The sequence below is a fragment of the Erithacus rubecula genome, assembly GCF_903797595.1.
Source record: "Erithacus rubecula genome assembly, chromosome: 4".
In the NCBI taxonomy this organism is placed as follows: domain Eukaryota; kingdom Metazoa; phylum Chordata; class Aves; order Passeriformes; family Muscicapidae; genus Erithacus; species Erithacus rubecula.
The window spans coordinates 31,857,543-31,875,821 of NC_136686.1; the positions used below are offsets into that span (position 1 = coordinate 31,857,543).

Consider the following 18,279-nt stretch of genomic DNA (forward strand, 5'->3'; position numbering starts at 1 on the left):
GTGGGACAATTTGTGTGACTACCAATGGCTAGGAGCTGTTTAGAACAGACAGAAATGAGGGAGAGGTGGAGGGGTTGCCCTCTACATGAAGAGGTGCATGGAGTGTGAAGAGCTGTCCCTGAAGAACAGCAATGAGCAGGCTGAAAGACTGGGTAAAAATCAGACACTGAGGCAACAAAAGGAACCTTGTGGCTGGGGTTTGCTACAGCTCCCTGACCAAGGGGAGCCTATTGACAAAGCCTTCCTGCCCCAGATCAGGAGGCATCGTGCTCACACACTCCAGTCCTGCTGGAAGGACTTTGGCCACCTTCATGTGCACTGGGGCTGTACTAAAGCAAACTGCAGGCAACCCAGGAGACTCCTGCAATGCATGGAGAGCTTCTTGAGCCAGGTAGACTTCTGTAAAGCCTTTGACACAACCCCCCACAACTATTCCCCAAACTGGAGTGGATTCCATGGGTGGACTGTTTGGATGATTGCCTTCAAGAGGGTAGTGGCCAACAGCTCAGAGTCCCAGTGGGCATCAGTGACCAGTGGTGTCCCTCAGGGTTCTGTACTGGGACCAGTGTTATTTAATGTCTTCATTAATGACATGAACAAAGTGATCAAGTGCATCCTCAGCAAGTTTGCAGATAACACCAAGCTGAGTGGAGCTCTTCACTCACCTGAAGGATGGGATGCCAGCCATAGGGATCTGAAGAGACTTCTAAAGTGGGCACATGGAAATCTCATGAGGCTTAACAAGACCAAGTGCAAAGTACTGCACCTGGTTGGGGCAACCCCCATATCAACACCAGCTGGGGGTTGAAGGGATCAAGAGCAGTCCTGCCAAGGACTTGGGGATACAGGTGAATGAGAGGTTAGACATGACCCAGCAATGTGCACTCACAGCCCAGAAAGCCAATCAAGCATCAAGAGACGAGTGAAAGCATCCAAAGCAGCATAACCAGTAGGGTGAGGGAGGGGATTTTCCCCCTCTGCTCTGGTGAGACCCCACCTGCAGTGCTGCATCCAGCACTGGGGTCCTCTGCACAAAAAGGATAAAGGCCTGTTGGAGCAAGTCCAGAGGAGGCCACCAAAATTATTAAAGGGATGGAGCACCTGTCCTTACAAGGAAAGGCTGACAGAATTGGGATTATTCACGCTGGAAAAAAGAAGGCTTCAAGGTAACCTAACTACCATCTCCTGCTATCTGAAGGGAACATACAGGCAAGATGGGATAAGACCATTTACAAGTCATGTAGTGACAGCACAAGGAGGAATGGGTTCAAACTAAAAAACCAGTAGTTTTAGATTATGTGTTAGGAAAAAATTCTTTACTGTCAGGGTGGTGAGGCACTGGAACAGGTTGCCCATTGAAGTTGTGGATGCCTCATCCCTGGAAGTGTTCAATGCCAGATTGGATGGGGCTCTGGGCAACCTGGTCTAGTGTAAGGTGTCCCTACCCACAGCAGGGGTATTGAAACTAGATGAGGATCTTGAGATCTTTAAGGTCCTCTTCCAACCCAACCCATTCTATGATTCTATGAAAAAAGGTCTCATTTCTTCAGCAGGCATCATCTCTTTTTGCTTCTTCACCTCTTTCCACTCTTCCCATCCTGATTTTCTTGAGGTTGGCAGTGCTTAGACCAGAGAGCACAGCACCCAAGCCCTATGGGGCAGCTCCTTTCCTGATACGTCCTGTACTCATCACGTTGGACAGCAGCTTGTCACCTCCAGCCACAGCCAAGAACCCAATCTGGCCTTTTATGCTCCAGCAGCCTCTTTCCCTGTTTCCAGCTCCTGCTCCAAAAGATGCCTTCAAAATCAGGCATGCACAACCACAGCAGCCTGGTCATGCTCCTCAGCATGTCCTTCTGCTGTTTCCCAGGGCTTAATATTACAAGTCTTTCCTGCACACCAGGAAAGCAGCGTTATGATGCTGCAGGGTGGTCTGCTTTAAAAAGGGAAGGCCCTTTTGGTCATCTATTTCCCTTTGCCAGGACCTTCCCTAAAGAGCCACAAGGTGAAGCTGCTGTGGGCAGCTAGGGAATGCTCCAAATCAGTCTGTGTCCTCCTGCTTTATGCTGCTGATAGGAACAGGAAGCCCTGTCTCTCCAAATTCTGCATCTGAAGGGTCAATGGTTTCTTCTTTCACCCGCACAGCAATAACTAGCAAGAGACAGACAGAGAGAGGGAAAAATAAGTAAATAAAATCAATCCATATTGACTTGCATTCTCTGCAGCACCTCCAAACCAGCTCTGTCAATGCAGGTACTCAAATGCCACCAGCCCTGGGGCCTGCCCATTTCCTGAGGGTCCCTCACCACAGGCAGCCCAGTCATGCCACTGCAAATCTATCCACGGTCACAGCAGCAATCAGGATGGGCCTAAACCCTGGCAGCATTCAGCTGCTGGCTCCCAAAAACAGTTCCTAAGGGAGGAAAAGCTGGTGTGGTCCATTTTCTATCTGCCTGCATTCACACAGGGGAACTTAAATAAACAGAAGGGACCTTCATGACTCTCCAATCCCCATGTGCACAAGGCACTTCACCCACCCTCCTTCCCCCTACCCACTAGGGCTGGTAAGTGACCCAGCTGCTCTTCTGGGTCACCATAGCACAAGAGACTGTGTTCACATGCTGCAACAGCCCTTATTGGGACTGGGATATGACAGCTACCTCTGACATATCCACTCTGTCTCTCCTCTCTGACCTCACACAACCAGAGTGCTCAGCAGGCCTGAGCCAGACCCTCAGCAGGCATTAGCAGCATTGAGATATTGTGCAGTACTGGTTCCACCAAACATTCTCGGGAGGCAAACCTTTCCAGGGAAAGCAAATATTTTCTTCCACTCTCTGGAGTCTCTCTGGAAGAGTAGGGAAGGACATTTGACATGCTGCTACCTTTTCCTCCCTGTGGGGGCACCCATGACTTAGTGGCCAAGAGGGTATACAGGGGGAGGTGGATGTGGCTGGAAGGTAGAGTAACTCATTCCCTTACTCTCATCAGGTGCTGGTTCTGGCAAAGCCTGGCTGGCAGCTTTTGCTTCTCGTTTTGAATTCGTGGCAGGCTTCTTGACAGGCTGCTTCACACTGCGGGTTTTGGCAGGCAACTTTTTTCCTTAACAAAGAGATAACAGAGTATAAGCAAAAGTGTGTTTCTCTTCCCCTGGAAAATCAGCAACCCTGCTCCTCTGAGAAACCACAGGCCAGAGACCAGCACAACCAAACAGAAAGCTACACAGTCATTACCTGCCAACTGGTTATGCAACAGAAATTGCCTACTGGAGAAAAATTCTAAAGTCATCATCTCAAAATATGGTACTTCATGTTCTCCTTCATTAAAGGCAAGGCCCTTCAGAATGTGTTTAACTTCCAAGGAGTTAATCAGTGTGGAATCAGTGTGGAGTCAGCTCTGCTTACCTGTCTGGGTCTAGTCCTAGGCAATGAGCATTATTTGCTGCAAGGCACAGACATTGTAACCATAATGTTCTGGTTTTTAGCTGACCTTTTTATTTAGGTTTAAAATCTTTATATTCTTTAGATTTCCTTCCCCCTCCACCCCCTAGGAAGAAATTTTTCATCTGTCTACATGATTTGCCACAGCTACTGCAATAACAACACCAACAATGACAAGATGAAACAATAAAATGTTTTTTTCCTGGCCTCTTCAGCCATCTTAAGGCCCTCTTTCCCTCAGCACACAGCAGGGTTGCTCTCCAGCTACCCTCCAGCTGCAGCAAACATCTCCTTCTAACCATGGACACAGTAGGAAAAGCAACACAACCTCACACCTGGAAGCAAGTGCCATATATCCTCTGCCAACAGAAAACAGACTGCAAAACAGATCCTTCCTGCACACAGCTCTCTGCTCTTTAGGTAACAGGGCAGGTAAGAAGGATGAAGCTGTGTTGGCAAACCCAAAGCCAACTGAGGGTATCCACAGCAACACAAGGCCTCTCTCTCCTGCTCTGATGGGACATGGACAGGGTTCATCTAACTGGGCCCAGCCTGCGAGCGAGCGGGAGGGCACTAACCAAACATCACTCACTCTTCTTTCCATAGGGTTTCTTCTTCTTCTTGGGCACCTCCTTGGCCTTCGCTGCAGTTGTGGGCTCTGTCATGGAGACGAGAGGGAAACGAAAGCCAAGTCCCATAACCAGTAGGTAACTGGGATGAAGTGACAAAAGCGAGAAACAGATATACCCGTCCCCCCAAGCCAAAGCCCTCTTCCCAAGACAACCAGCTGAGGGGAAAGCAAGGCTCTAGTGCAGTTGCTGTCTGTGCTTCCAGGTGAGGGCCCAGGCAGCAGGCTGGGGCAGCACAGGGGAGAGAGGCCCAGAACAGACTTGGTGGGGCAAGTAAAGAAACAAGATCCATAGTCTGGGACAAGAAGGAAAACATCTGCAAAGGTGAGGCAGTGGCCTCCCTGTGACAAGGGAAGGAATGAACTCTTGAGAGGATGCTCTTACCTTTCATAGACAGAGTCAGAGAGTTGATAAGAAAAGGGAGCATGGGGTGAGCTCCTGCAGCTACCTGGCTAAGGTTATAGAGATGCTTAATAAAATGGAGCTGTGCAGGGATAGGACCACCTGGAACTCTACCCAACTTCCTCAGGAGCAATTAATTCTCTGTTGGTGTGGGGGAACAGAGCCAATCTCAAAACTCAGGCTGTTTTCTCCCCATCAGGCTCCTCCCTCTGCCAGCTGCTAGAATGTGGCAACAGAGGAAAATTTATGGTACTCAGTGCAACTCAAAGAGACCATTTGCTTCTCCCTACAAGGCCCAAAACTCAAATGAGCTGCTCACAGAGCAGGAGGAAGGAAATCTTTATCTCTAGCATTAGAATTCACAATAAAATCTTCAGTCACCTGGAACCACTGGTGGTTGAAGCTGGTAGCCTGTCAGCTCACACCACCCCACAGGATAAATGTCTGGAGACTCGCAGTCCACCCACTGGTCATACTCGTTGTCCCAGCCATCAAAATGGATGCTAAGGAGGCGCTGGACCACACGCTTCACCGTGGCCACACAGATCAGCCGGGGCTCCATCATGTCCACTGCCTCCACCTTCATGCCTGCCTTGAAGCCGTGGTTTGGACAGTCCTGGGTGTGTAAAAAATGAAAACGTGAAAAAAGAAAAGCCAAGGCCATTACACTCAGTCCAAATCCATATCTGGCCAACACCACTCTCACACAGGCTGGCCTCCAGCCTAAAGCGAGCAGACAGACAACAAGCCCACAGATCCAAAAATGGATCCAAGGCCAGCTGTGTCCTTAGTCAATCTCAGCCCAGCCCTTAGAAGCAAGATCTTGATGTGTGGGAAGCAGCAGCTCAGGAACACACAGTCAAACAATTACCTGACACACCCCTGGGTAATCAGAAAGACCAGCACAGGCACAGGTGCTGCAGCAGTTTTGTTAATGTAAAGCAGCTCCCACCCTCCACCCAACATACCAGCCACACATCCACAGGCAATGGGCAATGCAGAGCCCACCAGGAGCCTGGAGCTCAGAGAAACACTAGAGGATCACAGGTGACACTCAAAGGGACCCACAAAGGCAGGACACTGACATCCCAGGTTGGAGAGCACGTACTCCTGGGCCTTTAAGCTCTCTCTGAAGTGCTGACAGTCAGCAAACTGCGGCCCAGTAGAGACTGCATATACTGCATATTGTCTATCCTGACTTCAGGAAGGCTTTTGACACTGTCTGCCATAGCAATCTCATAGAAAAGATGATTGACTATTCAGGCTGGATGCAGAGACAGCAAGATAGACTGAAAACTGGCTGAGTGGCTAGGCCTAGAGGATGGTTATTACTGGCACAGAGTCTAGTTGGAGGCTAGTAATTAGCAGTGTACCCCAGGGGTCATTACTGGATCCAATCCTACTCAACATCTTCATTAACTATCTGGATGATATGTTAGAATGTCTTATCAAACCAAGCAAACTTGCTTGTGGTAGAAAACTAAGAGGAGAAACAATATACAAGATGGTTGTGCTGCCCTCCAGAGGCACCTTGACAAGCTGGAGAAATGGTAGAATCCCATATCTGCAGAGGAAGAACCCCAGGAACCAACACAAGCTGGGGGCAGACTGACTAGAGAACAGTGTGCCTGGGAATCCCAGTGGACATGAAGCTAAAACGTGGGTCAGGGATATGCCCTTGAGACAAAGAAGGCTAATGGTAACCTGTTCTCAGCAGATCAATGGAAGTGATCCTTCCCCTCTGCTCAGCACTGATGAGGCCACACCTGAATTGTTCCCTGGTACAAGAGAGATGTGGACATACTAGAGAGAGAGTCCAGCAAAGGGCCAGGAAGATGAGGGAACTGGAGCATCTTTTGTATGAGGAAAGGCTGAGAGTGTTGTGACTGCTCATCCTGGAGAAAAAAGGCTCAAAGGTACCTTATTTATGTGTATAAATGCCAAAAATGAGGGTGCAAAGGTGGAGACAGTGCCCAGTGCCTGGACCAGAGTTAATAGGCACAAACTAAAACACAGGAGTTTCCTTATGAACATCAGGAGACACATTCTACCATGAGTGCCAATGAGTAGTGGCACAGGTTGCCCACACAGCTGTGGAGTATCCATCCATCTGGACATGGTCCTGAGCAACCTGCTACAGGTGACCCTGCTGTAGCAGGGGTGTTGGACAAGAAGTCACTTCCATCTCAGTGATCTTGTGACAGCCAGAGCTGTTGCACTCTTCCTTGCTTACTCCAAGCATTGCTACACATCCTTTCTTCCTGGCAGTACTCACTGTGTTGAAGAGACGTGATGGAGCAGGCCTTGATTTGGTCTCTTCCAGGTAACGTTCCCAGCTGAATGTCTTTGCATCATGCCCTGCAGAAGGAAGAAACACTAAGAGATAAAAAGGCAGTCACTGGGTAGACTAGCTGGGACAAAAGGCAGAGTAGGCAGGAGGAAGCATAGCAACTGGTTGCAGAGCAGGTCAGGAAACCAGCACATAAAGCCTGACCTTGGACATGAACCTAGTGCATGGATTCCATGGGAGTCCAGCACCCCACTCCAGCAGGCAAATACAGAAAAGTGCAAGTTGCAGCTCTGAACATCTGTGTCAACTAGACACAGACCACAGAGAAAGGGGAGGACAAGCAGCAAGTAGGAAGTAGTATGTTCAAAACACACCACTAAGACCAATCTTTGTTTCTCCCAGCAGCAGGAACATCAAAGGAAGATGGAACAGCACTGCACAAAAATGCTGCAACACAGAAATTTAGAGCAGGACTTTTTGAGTATGTCTAGACAAGGCAGCAAAAACACTCCTAGGGTGATCATCTCTTAGGAGTCTGAAGAAATACACGTCAGATTTATTAATGGAGAAAAGAATAGAGATGACTCTGGACACTTAAGCACTGACTCCTGTAGCAATGGCTCTACTTACCCCTTCCCACCCTCCTTGTCTTTTAAAAGCTTTTATTCTATTCAGTTTGAGGATCATACACCTCTCCCACTGATCAGCCAGGAGCTAACCAAGACTTGGTATACGGGCAGAGATCAAACAGGTCTCTGAACTAGCCCTGTCTCCCTGAAAAATAAGCAGATTGGGACTTTGTTTTGATTCATCTGAACCTGACTCCTCTCAGAAATGCACCAACCATCAGACTGTGCATGCAGGTCTGTACCACAGGGCAGAGTCCATGTCTCACCTTTTGGAGGGGTCAGTTCAATGTTGTTTCTCTTACAGAAGTTGGCAGGGAAGATGGCATGTGAGGAGGCATGATAGCAGAACCAGTCAGAGCCATCATCAGACGTTGCTCCATCAATGCTGATCATGAGATACCCATCCAAGAGAACCTGAGATGGGAGTGAAGGCATGAGTGTAGAGTTCTACTTGCTCTAAAGCCTCTCCTCCTCACAAAAGATTTTCTCTAGAGTCCCTTGCTTATCAATCACAACTGCCACTAGACAGTAAAACGCAATGTTATATGCCCCAAGCTTCTCCTAACATGTTTGTGAATACAAGTTAATTCTCAAAACAGCAATTTCTGTAGGACTGGGACCAACACTAGGAACCTTGTGAAAGGACTATGTGAAAAGCCTTACATGGTCAGGAGCTCTGTTGTCACCCAGAAACACTTTATTGGTAGCTCAAAAACCCTCTACACCAGCCAGATCATGAATTTGTTACTGGGTAGAAGGGAAGGAGCACCACCTTTGGCTTTGCTACTTCATACAACAATGAGACTTGTCCCATCCTGTCACTCACTGGTAATTGGTGCCTACCAAAGGTGATAGCCATGCCTGTCCCAAACTCTGCCATTTCCAAGCACTGGCTGAAGGGAACATTTACAGACACAAATAGCTCTAGTATCCCACTGCCAAACTCTAAGTGTCAAAGTCCTCAGCTTGCTGTGAGGGCAAACAGCTTCTTGAGGAAGCAGGAAAAGCCCAGATGGATGCTATACTTTCAACATTCAACCCACTTTGCTGAGGAAACCTGGGCAAGGAATTTACTTCTTAACACTAGCACGAGAGTAGAGTTTACAATTACCTCAGCAATACAGACTGATGGAGACACGTCCATCCTCAGCTTCCTCATGTTATTCCCCACATGGAGGTCACTTCACACCTCTTCCCTTCTTTCCACAGGGGCCTCTCTATGCACTCTCAGAACTGGAGAACAGATCTTCCCTACTGTACGCCCAAGGGTGGAAAGAGGTGGTTGCCAATCACACACACTGGACACTAGCTGGCAGACCAAGCATGCTTATCTTCATGCTGTCCCTTTAAGTACACATGGACAACAGCTTGTCAGAGCTATGGGGTAACCCCCCGTTCCCTTCACATAACAGCTGTCTGCTTCTCTTGACAGCCTTCTCTGCACCCCCATGCAAAATCCTACCTGGTCCCTTTAATTTGAAAAGACCTGAGGAAAAGCTGCATTATCTCAAACAAACACAGCAGGCTCCCCTACTGAACTTACCTTGCATATAGTGGCCACACAGATGTTGCCCAGGTTCAGGGGGTCAATGGCTTCCAGTTTCATGCCTCGCTCAAACCATCCACCTTCAGAATAAACAGCTCGTACCTAAGGGAGACTCTGGTTTAACATGTGCTGCCAGGGGTATGGGACAATCCCATCCTCACACCAACTTCTTCACTTGGCTCAACTTAGGAGGGGAAAGCAAAAATATTACAAGAAATACAAAAAGCCAGCCAAACCAACACTATGTTTGTGTCAGCAAACTCTTGCCACAGTTCTGGTCAGTCAGAGAGCGAAGCCCAACTGCTGTTCCACAACAAAGCAAGCCTCCTTCTCATCTCAGCCCTTACCATCATGATCCAGTTCCTTGCTGGAACTGTTCTCTCCCATGCATTCTTCTTCCCTCTCCAACTCAAAGCTCCTTTGCTCGCCCTTCAGTTGAGTCCCTCAATCTGTCACTGTCCTTTAATTCTTTCAGCTTTCTAGTTTGACCTGTTTCTGCTTAACAACAGCCTTGGCACCCCAAATACCTTACTGCCTTTAGCTATAAGAAAGACCACTCTCAACAACCCACAAAGCAGCATGTATGCTCAAGCAAGGAAGTGCTATCACTGCTTCCTCCTTTGTGACCCCCACAGAGAGGCAGACTTGTCCTACCTTCTTAAACAGATAGGGGACAGCATCACAGTAAATCTTTCGGAAGGTGGGATGGTTTGCCATGTCATTACGCTTTTCTTCTGTGAGGAATGGAAGAAATAGAGAGGTAAAGAACCTGTAGCAACTGCAGTAAGAAAGCAGACTGGTTATTAATTTTCCTATGAGAGCTTACCCACAATTTCCCTCAATATAAGGCCATTTAATAAAAATAATAGGTCAGTCTCCATATAGTTCTCATAAAATGTGCTGTGATAAAGGGCTTGCTCAAAAGCAGATGGCTCAACTTGCTAACCACTACTGATAACACCTCTACATGCAGCTGTAATCACCAGGGAGAGGTAGTAAGGAATGGAGACACAACCAAAAGGATCAGCAGAGCTCAAGTCTTGCTTTTTTCTTTGTCTTTTACTTTGCCAGAGTAAGCCAACCAACAATTCTTCTTGGTAGAGTCCAGAAAAACACAACCTGATGGCATCCAGTGTTATAGAAGCCAGCATGAATTTCCTCAAAAAGACTATAAACATGTCTCATGTTGCAAAGTCTGCATTCTCACACTAAGGGGACAGATTGCCTGCTTCAGGTAAGAAACCCTACAGTCCCCTGTTCTGACCTGTGATCACAGGGCTTTTTTCTATCCAGATAAAAAAAAACCAGCAGACACAAAACTAAGCAGACTTCACCTGTTAGATCTTGAGGAAACTGCCTCACTCCCAGCATGTCAAGATTGTGTCAACAGCAGCAAATCAAGAGGGTTGCAGTAGCCTGATCCTTACCTGCCTTCTTTATGTCATGGCCCACTCTCCGTGACCAGCCCACAGGGTGGATGAGGGGACTCCACATGTGGCACCAAAAGTCATCATCACTGTCACCATCCTCATAGAGGAGTCTCAGTCTGCCCCCAATTACAGTGTCCACCACTGCCATTCGTGTCTGGGACACGTGGTTCTTATCCACCACCTCGACCCGCATGCCCTGTCGAAACGGGTACTTCATGCTCTCCGCCATCTGCCAACAACCGACAGAGGTGACATCAACCACAGTTCTTCAAACACTCCAGAGAACAGCCTTCCCCCAGACATGCACCCTGGTACTGCCCAAAGCTGACTAGGAAGGGATGCATAGGAGCTGGCTCATTGGTGGAACAGGCAGCTCAGAGCCCTGGACATTACAATGTGGTTGGGCACATACCCTGGGTCTCCCTTTTGTCATGTGGCCTTATAAGAACTCCCCTAACTACATGCAGATCTCCAGCTGAGTGTCACCACTTACCTTGCACACAGAACAACCTATCCTCTGCCTTACTGCCTGCTGTCTCTGGGACTGTCTTCCTCATCTGTCATTTCCAAAGCTCCTAGACACACAAGATTCTCTTCCCTTTAAAAAGGTCTAATCTCAGTGCAGGCCAGACAAAAACAATCATGAGAGCTATAAAGATGCCAAGGCCATGGTACTTAAAGGAAGCCTGTGCACTTCTCACTCCCTACAGGCTGCTTTACTACCCACACTGAAGGCAAAGTTTGTTGACTCAGAGCTATTTCCTGGTACTCAAACAGGGCAGAGAAAGGCCAAGTTGGACCTGCACTGACCTTTCCCTCCAGCAAAATGCCAAACCTCATCCCCAGTATTTCCCAGCAGACCAGGTGACAACAGCTTTTAAAGCCTGCCTGTGACCCAAAGCAGAAACTGTTGTACTGAGAGGCTGTGTCATCCATTACTCACAGCATTATGACAGGTATCTTAGGAGCATGTGGAAGCACTCACTGTCCCTGCCCTGCCCAGGTATCAAGGCATACAAAAGTTGCACAGATCAGAACCAGAAGAGACATGCTGAGCATGTCTTGACTTCAGCTTCATTTCCCCCATGCAAAATGACAGCCCCCCACACTTACCTTCATGTGGAAATCCACTGGGATGGTCCTAGCTCCCACCAGTTTTTTCATGAGGTAACTTCTCCAGTCAGTGTACTTGGCATGGATAGCTACATATGGGTAGGGGAAAAGTCCATATTTATGACCAAAATAATTACAGCACCACACCTTTCATCTCTCTGACAGCCCATTAGCACCAAAAGGCCTTCTTCACATTCAGATTCTGTACTGTTTTGCCAGCTTGTCCTCACATCTGGCTGAAGGGATCACCATTACAGAATTAACTGGGCCAAGCAGACATTGGATGAGGAAGTGGTAATAGAGCAAAACATATGAGCAAAATCATATGAGCTGTATCATGCAAATCTCAGCTTGCCACAATTGCACTAAACTGGCATCCCCTCTGAACTGCTAGCTGTGCAGGGACTGGAGCCACTGCACTTACTAGAGACACTGCCCAGGATATAGGACCAAAAAGCTCCGTCCAGCCACCATGTGGTTTAGAAAGAGGAAAAGCCACCTGCATTAGGCCCCACAGGTTGGACATCAGCTCTGCATGCAGCATCCCCAGCTCAATGATAGGGAGATGCAGAGGAAGCAATCCAAGCAGTCTCCTGCTTTCCAAATTCAAACTGCTGCTTGTAACTCAAAGCACAAATGGAGCTGTAGTCCTACACACAGTGGGACTACCTGCCCCGCTGTGCTAGGCACAAACCAAAGCTTGCTCTGTGCTCTCTTGCCCCACACTCACTTTGTGGTGGTACCAGGATTTTGCTGTTGATGGCACACCAGCCAATGGGGTGAATATCCACTGTGCCCAAATTGCACCAGAAGTCATGACCAGCATCGTTCTCAAAGCCCTCATACCGCAGAAGGGCCCTGTATCCTGCCAGGACAGAGCAGACAACCAAAGGCATTAGAGGCCAAGAATTTGGCACCACAGGTTTAGTACCCACAGCACAGCCTACAGAGCTCTGCACAGGTTACCAGAGCTTCTCCAGCAACTATTCCTGCAAATTGCCCAGCAACCAGAAGAGGAACCACGTGCTGGTTTCCTCTCACTCCTGCACCATGATATTTCTTGTTCCAAAATCTCTCAGCAGTTGCAGAGCTCCAAAGAGCTGCTGTTTTGCTTGACCAGCTACCCCCAGCTCTCTAAAGCTTCCCTCAGATGTGCCCAGCTGTCAAAGATTACTTTGGAGACTTACCTACAATCTGGATGACAGATGCAATCCAGTACACACGGCTGGGGAGCACAGCATCATTGTTCAGCACTTCCACTTTCATACCTTTCACCACATCATCCCACTGATCGAAGAGCGGCACCTGAAACATTGAGGCAGCCATGTTGGGAGAGGGATGTGGGAATCAGAGGTCTTCTAGCTTTCAGAGACATGTCTTAGGCAGCTACACTTTTACCTTAGACACAGCTCTGCATGCCTTACCCCTCCGAGTTCTGTCAACATCTTGAAATACAATTGAACTGTTCCAAACATCTCACTAGGATGTTCACTGAGGATCCCAAAAGGCAGAATACCATACAGCAATATTTAACTGTTTCACTACCAGATGTCCTATTATTCCAAAGTAGTTACTGCCATTCCTCTATGGCATGCAAACACTTAATAATCAATAAAAACGCCATGTCTGCCTGACTTATCTTCAAGAGAAAGGAAATGCTGTCAGTATCATCAGACCACAATTCAAAAGGAATATAACAAGTCTTATAAAAATTGACATGCTGGGAAGGCAGCTCCTGCCTGGCTCACATAAACTGAATTCCTCTTTGCACATGACCCTGGACTGTACTCAGCCATACAAACTGCAAAATTAGCTTTCCACTATCATCCTCAGTTAGAACTAATTCTGTTCCCAGTCAACACTGAGCCATCGCTCCTGATGCCCAGATAATAGATCTTTCCAACAGTGTTAGAGTGAATACAAAAGCAAACCTTTACTTGAAAGCTTTCAGGTACACAATATGGCAAAAATCACATGTGGTATAAAAATTCTACTATTTTTATAAGGTTAGTTGATCAGTATATTTATCATGTACCATCCAGTTAAAACGTTAGTTGGTTAGGTAATAATTCCTGGGGTTCTGACCCACTGGAAGCAGTCCAGAGGTTTCTTTTGCCCCACTTTCATTATGTCTGGATCATATTCTGGTTGGAAAACAATGTTCTTGTAGTTGATTCTCTTCTTGGCATTAGACTACAATATTTCTGAATACATTTATAAAGTTAACTTATTGTTCTTAAAAGTAGGGAAGAAAAATGCAAAATACTAGAAGCTACAGCCATGCTTTAGAAATCTACAAAGCTACAAATATATGAAAATACATAAAAAGCTAAAAATCTTAGGCATCCCTACCAGCAGTGCTTCTATCAGGTCTCCCCTCTGCTTCCTTTCCCCCAAACTCCTGGACCCTTTGTGAGACCCCCCATTCTCAGCTGCAAGAAATCCTAACTTCTTCCTTGCATCACCTGGGTCTCAATAACCCCCTGCTGGGCCTCTGCCCACCACCTGTCAGAGGAGCACAGGGCCCCATGCATATGACACACCCCGTGTGCCCTGTCACACAGAGCAAAGCAGAACTCACATGTTTGAAGCAACTGACAGGAGCTGCCTTGTAGCCGTGCTCCTGCAGGTACTTTCCCCAGTCAAAGCCCAGGACGAGTGCTACAAGCAGACATGAGAGCAGAAAATCAGATGAGATCACAGAACAGGCACAGAGATCAGTTACTTCTGGACTGCAGATGGCAGCTTCCAGGCACCAGGACACAGCACACAGGGATTATGCATTCAGTGCACTGCATTTTCTCTGGTGGGAAACTAGACCCTATGTGACTGCATGATCACTAATCCCCACAAGAGGCAAAATCTTATTATTAATCAATATTTACTGTCACTTGCTTTTGGAAAAGGGCAATAAAAGGGGTCAAGCCCAGTCCAAGTCTCCACAGAGAGTGCATCCTTTCACATTTAAACCACTTCACATCTTTGCCTCTCAGCAGCAACATTGCAGGGTCCAGGGCTGTTATCAGCAGCACTTGCTTTGCTGGAGGGTGCTGAGAAAATCAGAGATACTAATTTGAGTCACTTCTGGTTGAAGGCTACAGCTCTGCTCCAGCAGCAGTCTGCTCAGGGATCCCTGCTGCTGCCATGCCCCAGCACTAATACAGTAAAGTTGCTGCTCCTTCAGCTGCAGTGACTGGTTACTGCTCAAGTGAGTGGCTCAGGGCAAATATAACTCCCCATGAGCAGTGGGGCAGTGAATGGCTGGGAGAAGCAGGACACCTTTAAGTCACCTTTGCCATCACAAGTCAGCACCTCGTGGGTGCTGGGACCAGAGCTTATGCTCCAGGTCAAGTTATATGAGGAGTGAGGATAAGGCTACAATAGTGGATGAGCAAGAAGAGGCAAGAAGACATGCCCTGTGTTCTGCCAGCCTGCGTTAGAGTGATCCATACACATCCTACAAGGCAGTGTACCAGAAAGGAGGAGGAGGAGGACTGCAGAGCTTACAGCCCTCAAGGTGTCCCCATTTCTGTGACTCCTGCAGCTGCACCTCCTCACACCTCACCTACACTCACCATCCTGACCTGTCAGTGTCCCATCTGCCAGCTGTCCTGTGCCCTGTGAATGGAGGAAAGCCCCGATCTTGGCTGACCAGGATGCCTTGTGCAGAACTTTAGCTTTCTTTGTTGGTGGTTTCCCCTACAAAAGAACAAACATTAGAAACATTAATGGCACAGGAGACTAAGTCCCCTCCTGCAACTGGGTATGCCTATCTTCCTTGGGACAGTTTTCAGGTTACTACAATATTTATTAATGCTCACAGGAATAAGAAACAGCAAGTGAAATATCAGTGTGTCCTTTCTTAGCTTTTAGGGAACACCACGTTTAAGCTGTCATGCCTTCTCTGGGGACCTCAGGCAGGAAGAACAAGCCACTGGGAATGTCAGTTGATACTTAATTAGAGAGCAACCACCTACCCCTACATACAGGCACATCCTGCTCCATCCCCAGGAAAGCTCACAGAATTATAGAATCTCCTTGAAGAGCTGGAATTCTGCCTTCCTAAAATTCAGGAACATGACTTTATTCCTTAGCTGACCTATATTCCTCAAGATTGCAAATTCCAACAGTGCATGACCACTGCAGCTGGAGACACTGCCTCCAGTACTGACATCCCTAATTAGTTCACTTACCTTGGTGACCATCATATCTGCTGTTGCATTCCCTGTGCTACACCTGTCTATTCCCTGTCTTAAGAAATTATCCCCCATGCATTCCAGGACTACCTACAGCTTGTCATGCTACTTTTTTGCAGGTATAGGGGTGGTTGAAGTCCCCCAGTATGACAAGACCCTGCAAGCATGGAGTTTGAGAGCCAGGTGGAAAGGTTTTAACTCACCTGCAGTCTGGCTAAGATGCTGGCCTTTTTGGAATTTGAGGAGTAGCTCCTGGAGCAGGAGACGCTACAGAAACGTTTGGTCTTGGAGAAGAAAGCCTCTCTGGTGCCCACAATTCCACACATTTCGCACACAGCTGGGAGGAGGAGGCAAAAACATGAGCGTTTGGCAGAGTCAATGCACTACAAGGACAGAGCAGAGACCAGCTAACTGTCCTTACATAGAGCAAATCCCCCACATAACCCAGAAAAAACAGTCTGCCACACACCCTCCACTGCCCCTGAAGATGTTTCAGGCAGCACAGGCAGTACCTGGCTCGGAGCCACTGTCTTCTGTGAGCCGGCCTGTGGATGGCTGGTGCATCAGAGAGGTGGAAAGCTCTCCAGCTTCCCGGTCTGCCAGCTCATCGTCGCTGGACTCCTCCAGACAGGAGCTGCTGTCACTGCCCATGCTGCTGTTGTAGCATGTGAAGCTGTCATAACCCCCAAAGATGTCCAATTCATCATCCTCCTCCTCCTCATTGCCTTCCTCCTCCATCCGCTCCAAAGATGAAGTTTTGTGGCAGAAGGCAGACACCAGCTACAAAAAGAGACAGTTTGCTTTAAAATAGCATTTTACACTCCACTGCACAATAAACCTGCCTTTGCTGCTGCAGGGGCCCTCTTGGGCCAGGGAGTGACCTCAGGGTAAGCAAGGAGTCCACATAACAACCCCAAAGACAAGACACTGAATGCCTTCCCCCAAACAGGTCCCTTTACTGGTATTCCACAGGCTGCATGCTGCTTCCCAAGACCAAAGTGCCACAGGGCTGTAGCTAGATAGAAAACAGCTTGAGGAACATGGAAAAATACAGGGCAAAGCACTGCCATGCTGATGAAGGACAGATGAGACTGTGTCCTTCCAGGCAATATTCCTCCCAACACAGCTGCACAGCACTGCAGTGCAGACACAACCACAGTAAAGCCAGCACAGGCTTCCAGAATGAAGCACAATCTGAACATTCCTGCCACCACAGCTCACAAGACCAGCACAGCCTGGAAGTCAACAGTCCACAGCTGACCTTGCTTCAGAAACTACACCAGCAGGATGTTTGCTATAAGTTTTTGCATAAAAACAGATGCCTCCATAGCTAAACATCTTCACAAGCTCTTTGTACCTGCTGTCACAGCAGGAGAGCTGTGAGGAAGAGACTGAAGAAAGAGCACAGCATAACAGTGTGTCTCAGACTAGAAGAATCTTGAACCAGGCTCCAAATAATCACAAAAGAAGCTGGGAAAATGTGCTAGCAACTCACGAAAGAGCAGCAAGAAGTCTACATCAGCACAGGAAGTGATGGAACAGAAAGGCAAACAGCTAAATGAAACAGGATACAATTATTCCTCCAAGTGAGCAACAACTAAAGATCAGCAGCAAGCCCATCATCTTCCAGTGCTAAATTCCCTCTGATCGCTGGCTCCTGGCGATCATTAGACTCGTGCACAGGAAGATCAGACTCCACTCACTGCTGTCTCCCCGCTTCCTCCCTGGCTCTCACACAAAACAGACACAAGGTTCCCTGGTTGCTCGCTGAACAAAGAGCTGCTCTCCTGCGGATCCAGGCCCTCAGACAGCATTCCTGACATCTGAAAGGCCTGCACTCCTCTAAAAAAGAAATATTTTCATCGACTTCTAGTGCCTGTGTGAGTGCACCTTACACCAGCTCGTAGGACGTGAGCACCATTGCATCGCTACTCTTCCACGACAGGTGAGCGAAACTTGTGAAAACGCCACAAGTGCCCAGGGCTGCCAAGCAAGGGCAGCATCACCCGGAGCCTCCTCAGGAAGCTGAGGGGGACGCAGGGGCCCATCCCGCCGGGATCAGACGGACTCAGCGCTGTCCCCAGGAGCATCCCAGCCCGGGCCCCAGCGGAACCACCGTCCCGTCCCTTCCCGTCCCGCTCACTTCTCCCCGGTCCCGGTCTCGCTCCATCGCTCCCTGACGCCGCCAGCCCGCCTCACGCGCGTGGAGAGCGTCCCCCGTTAGCTGTGCGTCTGATTGGCGAGAGCAGCGGAAAGCGCAGCAAATCAGCGGGGAGCTTGTTCCCGGAGCGCTGCGCGCGGGGCACGACGGGAGCTGTAGTTCTTTCACCGCGGCCCATGCGCCCCGCGGCGGTGCCGCCCAGGAAGAGGTGGGGCCTGCCCTCCCTGGCTCTGCTACTGTTTGTAGTTCGGGATTAACCCGCTCGGTCCTACAATGGTTTGGATTGGGCGGTACCGTATAGATCATCCAGTTGGAACTCCCTGCGGAGAGCAGGGTCACTTCTGTTATAAATGAGAAACAAAGTCTCGATATTCAGCAAAATTTAGATTGATTTATTTTATATAGACAGAGCAAGCAGCGCTGGGGAAAACGTGAGGGGTCAC

General features: G+C 48.4%; 1 protein-coding gene across 3 annotated transcripts; it reads right to left on the minus strand.

The window, feature by feature from the left end:
• Positions 1 to 1,294: 1,294 nt before the first annotated feature.
• On the minus strand, positions 1,295 to 17,909 carry L3MBTL2 (L3MBTL histone methyl-lysine binding protein 2). 3 transcript variants are annotated; one of them, XM_079303034.1, is made up of 17 exons: positions 17,819 to 17,888; positions 16,188 to 16,455; positions 15,879 to 16,012; positions 15,055 to 15,178; positions 14,061 to 14,140; positions 12,667 to 12,784; positions 12,210 to 12,344; positions 11,480 to 11,568; positions 10,364 to 10,595; positions 9,591 to 9,670; positions 8,934 to 9,038; positions 7,657 to 7,804; positions 6,747 to 6,829; positions 4,853 to 5,087; positions 4,033 to 4,098; positions 2,983 to 3,102; positions 1,295 to 2,151 (listed from the first exon to the last, which is right to left on the minus strand). In XM_079303034.1, the coding sequence occupies exons 1-17, from the start codon at positions 17,843 to 17,845 to the stop codon at positions 2,042 to 2,044; spliced, it is 2,154 nt and encodes a 717-aa protein (XP_079159160.1). In that variant the 5' UTR covers positions 17,846 to 17,888; the 3' UTR covers positions 1,295 to 2,041. The 3 variants fall into 3 exon arrangements, with proteins under 3 accessions (XP_079159160.1, XP_079159161.1, XP_079159162.1); XM_079303035.1 differs by lacking the exon at positions 4,033 to 4,098 and having other exon boundaries at positions 17,819 to 17,909; XM_079303036.1 differs by lacking the exon at positions 4,033 to 4,098 and having other exon boundaries at positions 15,064 to 15,178; positions 17,819 to 17,877.
• Positions 17,910 to 18,279: the final 370 nt, after the last annotated feature.

What these genes read in the sequence shown, in the direction of transcription:
- L3MBTL2 (XM_079303034.1), bottom strand. Translation starts at nt 17,845, where the DNA reads ATGGAGCGAGACCGGGACCGGGGAGAA. An exon ending in TCAACCACCAGTGGTTCCAG is followed by an intron (nt 4,099 to 4,852) that starts GTGACTGAAGAT and finishes TCTCCATGACAG; the next exon opens with AGCCCACAACTGCAGCGAAG. An exon ending in GAAACCCTATGGAAAGAAGA is followed by an intron (nt 3,103 to 4,032) that starts GTGAGTGATGTT and finishes CTCTTTGTTAAG; the next exon opens with GAAAAAAGTTGCCTGCCAAA.